Here is a 6,547-nt window from a genome sequence, read left to right as displayed (position 1 = left end):
ATTGGAACACAGTACAGACCTCTGCTGGTTATGGCTCCCTGAGTGTCTCCATTATGAGCCCAGTGGATGCTGCCGTTGGACGCTACCAGCTCAGCATCAAGACAGACACCAGCAGAAGCACACTCCCCTCCAGCCTTGGCACTTTTGTGTTGCTGTTTAACCCCTGGATGCCAGGTACAAAACATGTTCCCTAAGTCAGTGCTAGCCTAGCAGTTCAAAACCTGATCTCCTCCAGGTCCACCTGTAGGCTTCTGCAAGATTGGTGGTAGACATAATCACTGTGTTGTATGTGTAGAAAGGTTAGAGACAGAGCACTGGCATGATGCCGCACTGGTCTACCTGGACAAAGAGAAGTGCTATCACAGTACCTGCTTGTCATTCATCTTTCAGAGGATGATGTGTTCATGGCTAATGAGGCAGAGTGCAAAGAATATGTCCTCTCAGAGTTTGGTGTCATCTTTTGCAACAATGGAAAAACTTTACTGCCATAGAATTATGGCCAGGTAAATATAACGTGGAGGGATTTCAAACTAGGGATGGAGAAGAGTTTGAGCAATGATGAGGAGGCTGGAGGGATTTGCAAACAAGCTGACCCACCGAGAAATCCCCAAACCTTCTTGAAGTGAGTTCCACCAATCAATGGGGAGGAAATGAATTTAATGCAAACCGACCTAATTTGTACTTACCAAATCAAAATGCAACTAACCTTCGTAACTGGCATATCTCTGAATTTTGTGATGCAATTCTCTAACTAAAAAAATCTATACCAAAAGCCATACATTGGGGAACATGTGTGCAAAGGTGCATATATTGCATGGTCAGGCACCACAGCCCCTACCACCCCAACCAGAGAGAAATAACCAGTCAAAACACATACTTTTGGGGTCAAATGAGACCACAACATTATTGATGACTGATGTACAGGTTTTGGCGTAGGCACTGGGAATGGCCTGAATGACCAGCTCACCTGATGGAAGCATATCCTCAGGATGGTCCTATGACTTACATAAAATGGATATCCCCCCACCCAGATTGCCACCTTGAGGACAGCTATGGCCCTAGCCTCCAAGGGGGCATTGGACATCTGAAAATCATTTTATAGAACTAAAACTTGGGAAACTGGCAGATGAAAGGGTTGCAGATGGTGAAGAAGTTCCCTGGGCTGGATCTTAACAGACTTTGGATAATTCTCTGGAAAAGCTTGAGATTTCTCTGAGAATATGTCACATGGAAGGAAGGAAGTTTGGAATCAGTATTGGCAGCTGCCACCCATCAAACCCATTTCACTTGGGGACACTGGAATTCCTGGCACTCCAGTATTCTTAGAAAGCTCTCTCTGTGCTAATAATTTGATGGTGGTGGTGCATTTCACTCACTTGTCGAATATTTTCTTCTGTGGACAGTTTCAAGATGGCATTCTGGATATCTGCCTTTCCATGCTGGACATGGACTTAAAATACCACAAGGACTCAACTGCTGGTGTGAGCCAACTAAGTGACCCCATACATATCGGGTGAGTACTCAGCGCTATGGTAAGGAAAGACTTATAATTTTCACTCTTAACACAAATACAGTAGGCAAGTGTTTCTGTGGAGCAGCCTTTGCTAACATGGTGGTTTCCAGCTGCTTTGGATTACAACTTTCATTACCTCTAGCTGCTCATTAGGATTTATGGGAGCTGTATTCCAAAACAGCTGGAGGGCACCAGGTTGGCAAAGGCTTCTGTAGAGCCACAAGAGTGACTCCCACCTTCCTTAATGCAGGCACACATTTCTTTGGTGCTGGTAATATGTGGCATCCCTAAACAGAGACTGGATTCTGCACAGCATATGAAGAGCAGCAGTGTGTTGATTGCACAATAATTGCGCAAATATTTTGACTTTTTTCCAGATCAACTGCAATGATGGAGACAGAGGAGTGTTGTTTGGATGCTGGGAGGCTTGCCGTGATGGGAAAGACCCAGGAAGCTGGTCAGGAAGTGTGGAGATATTGAGGCAATGGGAAAGCTCTGGATTTGAACCTGTCCGGTATGGGCAATGCTGGGTCTTTGCAGGAGTTCTGACTACAGGTATGTCTCCTTGGAACCTTCTGTGACATTGCCCTTCCAGACATGGCGCTGGGATGAGGAATGTGCTCAAGCACCAGGAACTATAGTGGACGGCAGTGTGAGATTTTTGCAAGTACTGCTGCAGCTGGTTAACAGCCCAACTAAAGGAGGTCAGTGTGCATCACTGGAAAGCATGGGTGGCTGGATAAATGCAAAGGGAATCATGGAACTCATTTTAAAATGCATGCCCTGCACAACATGTTCAAAGTGCCCAGGGAATAAAAGAATCACAGTCTCCCCTAATTGCTCCCTGGACTGACCCAGAGAGCCAGTCCAGGGAACAAACATGAGGGAGTGGATGGAAGAGAAAGAGGAAGCCCCTATGCTGCTGGTAGAAGTGTAGCATTTGGGAAGACTACCTAGGGCTGGCCCAATATATTCTGGCACCTGAGGTGAACCACAAAATGGTGCCTTCCCCCTCCTCTGACTGCTGCTGCCAGGGAAGAAGGGGTGAGTGAAGATCTACATTGGGAAAAGCAGGGGGAATTAACATTATCCAATGATTGAAGTTGGAATCAAAGCCTGTTGTTGGGAGGAGAGGCCCACTCTGGTCCAGAGCCCAGCAAACACCAGAGGGCAGTGGGAGGAAACCAGCAGCACCTCCTCTTCACTGAGAGGCTATTGTAGAGGCATCATTGGGAACGGGCTGCTGAGAAGGCAGGGTATATGGCCTCCAAAGAGTGCACTGCAATAACTGCTGCCTCTGCAGCAGCAGCAGAGGGTGATCCAGGCCAGATCTGCTGCCCCTGTGGATCTTGCCGTCTGAGGCAGTCACCTCACCTTACCTCATAGGTGGGCTGGCCCTGACCTATTAAGCCATACTTCCAGCTGCCCTTGATCTGCAGGAGGGAAGATGCATCTGTCGCAGCTTAAGAGGTACAGTTACAGCCATTGTCGTGTTCCAGCCAACACAGTTTTGTTGCTTAGATTTCCCAGATTCCTAGCAAGGCTAAGGAGCTGTCCAGCAGCATAAGTAGCCGATCTCTTGCCAGGCTGCTGAAGCAGTAAGTGAACAGTCCAGCCCATAAGCAGAATTATCACACAAGACAAGGAGCTGAGCAGCAGGATGTGCTGGGCAGATGGACGAGCTATTAGCCATGATGGATATTATGCCGTGCCTCCATGGATCATGACTGTTCTGCCTCCATGAATAAAGGCAGCAATGGTTTTAAATACCATTTGTCTGGAAACTGCAGGTGGGGAGAGTGTTCTTGTGGTCAGCACCAGCTTGTGGGTTTCCCCACAGGCATCTGGTCAACCACTGTGAGAACAAGATGCTGTACTAAATGGGCCACTGGCCTGATCTGGCAGGCTCTTCTTATGTTCTTATGCACTAGAAACAGACAGGTGGCAAGTGGAAGGTTTTATAGTTGACCCTGTTGGCCCAGAATTTCTGGGAACTTCTGGGAACTTTGGCATATGGTTCTTCCTCCTTAGTAGGACTCAGAGCCCCTTGTGCTGTCATGGGCCACAGAGGCCAGTGAGCCAGGCAATTCATTCATGCTGCTGCCTGGCAATGTGACATTTGATCCAAGGAGCCAACAAAGGGTATCTTAGAAAGAAGTGCTGGCTAAAGAGCATAGTAAGGAACAATGTTGCTGAATACCAGTGAGTCCCATTATTTCCATATTCTCTCTCTCTCTCCTTTTTGTAGTCCTCCGGTGCATAGGAATTCCCACTCGCATCATTTCCAACTTCAGTTCTGGCTGTGACAAAAATGAAAATCTGATTCTGGAACCATCAGAGTGTACCTGGTAAATCAGCCTTCTTCTCATCCACCACAATACATCTAGGGCTCCTATACACCAGCATCTGTAGACGAAACCAGAGATGGAAACTGAGGCACAACAGCTGTAGGACAAAACCAGACGTCTTTGTCCTTTGCCCCCACTTCTCTGCCACACTTGGCAGGATCTGTGACCTTCCCTACATCCAGACATGCAAAACATCTCCTTGCAGTGATTAATAATTCCTTACTTTCTGTGATAGTAGGCCCAGTTACAGCTAGCTAAAAGGAGGGAGAAAACAGCACTTTGAGAGGGGGAAAAAGAAGAGTTTTGTGCCTGATGTCCAGCTGTATAAGAGTGTGGCCTCTTAGCTGTGTAAAATCCACCCCAAGGGAATATTTACAGCCAAAAAGGCAGTCTCTGAGCTGGGGGTAGGGGTGGGGAGGGTAGATTGAAAGACAGTGGTTATTGTATTTTAAGGGTATACTGACATAAGAGAACTGGGAAGCTGTGTGGGAACGCTCTACTTAAGTCTCAATTCATTAGGGTGGGGATGTATATTCTAGGAAGAGAAGAAGAATCCCAAACCGTTTAGAAGGTCTGATATACAGAGTCTACTACAGGAGCCTCAGGAGTGAAAATTCTAAAGGTGGAGGACCTGAAACACAACAGGACCAAAAGAATCAGCCTGTTTTAATACCCACAAGTTATCAAAGTCTAAGTTATAACACCTTATGTGTTAGATGTAAATTTGCTATCTTATTGAAAAGCCTGAGACATCTGCTGAGTTCAGCATATATAATTTGCTAATTCTTTGAAGTTTTCCAACTTCTGAAACATTCTTGTTCGTCATTCTTGTTGTGAAATAGACCCTTTTCCTGCTTAATCTCATAAGTGAAAGAGTTTTCTTTTTGGAAAAAAATAGTCAGAAGGAGAGGGGCACGCCTCATCTCCCTGGACAGCTCACCCTCCATGCTCTGCATTATTCAGATACAGTGGTAGTGACCCACTGTACCATTCTGTTCCAGCAGCACCAGACAGTGCTTGCTCAGTCACAGGATGCTCTGAGGTGTGAGCTTCCCAAAGCCATTTGTGTCACACTGATGTGAACCATTTGTGTCACACTGATGCTATTTTGCCTCTTTCTGATGCAAAACACTTTGAGCGTGATATATATAAAATGAATAGCTTCCACCATGGCTGCTGTTGGAAGCAGATTGTTAGTTTAGGTAGACTCACCTTGATCTAATTCAGCTGCAAGGCTCCTTCTTTGTTTTCCTCCTATGCTCTCAACATTCATTCACCCCCAGAAAATCTTGTCACCATGGGTCAGTTGCGTCAAACACAGCATGGCCTGCTAACTACAACAAAAACAAGCAGACTTAGGGCTCCCGGGTGCTCCTGGAAATCAGCTCCACTCACCTCTGAAAGCAGCTGACCCTAAGATTTGGGGCATTGTTGCAAATCTGCACATCAGATTTATTTACTCTTGGCTGCAGGAACTACCATGTGTGGAATGAATGCTGGTTTGCTCGACCTGACCTTGGCTGCATGTACAATGGGTGGCAAGTTCTGGACGCAACTCCACAAGGTCGAAGTACTACAGGTACAAGAGCTGACTGCTGGGGGAGTTGGTTGTGTTCAGATCTCTGTTCAGCTTCTCGCCATGCTATTGCTGTATGATAGAAGTGCCCAGATTCTGTCATGCCCCCTCCATATTCAGAGGCAGTATGAGCCCTCAGCACCAGTTGCTGAAATATAAAATGAATGGGGGAAAGCTGTTGTTTAGAGATATACTTCTCCCAAATGTGGAGGCTTCATTGAGCTATCATTGCCCATAACCACTGACAGACTCACTCTCCATGATTTTGTGTAGTCCTTTTCTGAGCAATTAAGCTAGCAGTCCTCACCACAAATCCCATGGGTTCACCGTGCAGCATGTAATGTCACACTTGTCTTATTTAAAACAACCTATTTTGTCCCCAGGATATACAGTAGTTCTGCCTGATCATTTCTGCACAAACTACAGATGCAGACCTTTTCTCTTTTCCTTAACTCTCCAGAGAAAGTCGAGTATGGTCCAGCTTCAGTGAAGGCCATCAAGGAAGGAGATGTGGACCTGCCATATGACACTGCATTCGTCTTTTCAGAGGTCAATGCTGACATCGAGGGCTCACTGGACACCAAGTCCATTGGGCAAAACATAAGCACAAAGGCTGTGGGGAGCAATGATCGCCTGGATGTCACTGATAATTATAAATACAAAGAAGGTGATGCAAAAGAGCTTCCTCTACAAATAGGTGGAAATGTTTGGAGATGATTGGGTCTCTGCTATGACACTGGCCTGTATTCAATTTAGGAATAAGCAGATCATTACGTAAACTCCCCCCTCCCCTGCCCTCTAAATCTGTTTACCAACCCCTACTCAGAGTAGACCCCATTGTGCTAAAACTAGCATTTGTCTTTGCACAAGTATTTAGCTGAATATCACCTTTTTACAGTCAATGGCCACTTAACCCATGGTGGCAGCAACCACGCTTTTTCATGAAGTTGGACAATTTGAGACTCAACACACTTCTGCCTGCAGCTAAGAATGGTCTACATATATTGTCAGAGCAGGCACAGATGCTAGGCATAAGGAAACCAAAATACACAGACCCAGAGGCAGTTCAAATGCATTTTCAGGCACCTTGTTTTTTGTCCAAGTAAGTGT

The 6,547-nt window shown here is 46.1% G+C and overlaps 1 protein-coding gene across 1 annotated transcript; it reads left to right on the top strand.

Moving 5' to 3' along the window:
- Positions 1–394: 394 nt before the first annotated feature.
- LOC309534700 (protein-glutamine gamma-glutamyltransferase E-like) lies at positions 395–6,154 on the top strand (the record flags this gene model as incomplete). Its single annotated transcript, XM_082227007.1, has 6 exons — positions 395–503; positions 1,404–1,532; positions 1,891–2,068; positions 3,762–3,861; positions 5,334–5,440; positions 5,898–6,154. Exons 2-6 carry the CDS (start codon positions 1,530–1,532, stop codon positions 6,152–6,154), a joined length of 645 nt encoding a protein of 214 aa, XP_082083133.1. The 5' UTR covers positions 395–503; positions 1,404–1,529.
- Between the last annotated feature and the right edge of the window lie 393 nt (positions 6,155–6,547).

The sequence above is a fragment of the Podarcis vaucheri genome (assembly GCF_965113315.1).
Source record: "Podarcis vaucheri genome assembly, chromosome: 6".
Taxonomy (NCBI): domain Eukaryota; kingdom Metazoa; phylum Chordata; class Lepidosauria; order Squamata; family Lacertidae; genus Podarcis; species Podarcis vaucheri.
This window is presented reverse-complemented; position numbering and strand designations above follow the sequence as displayed.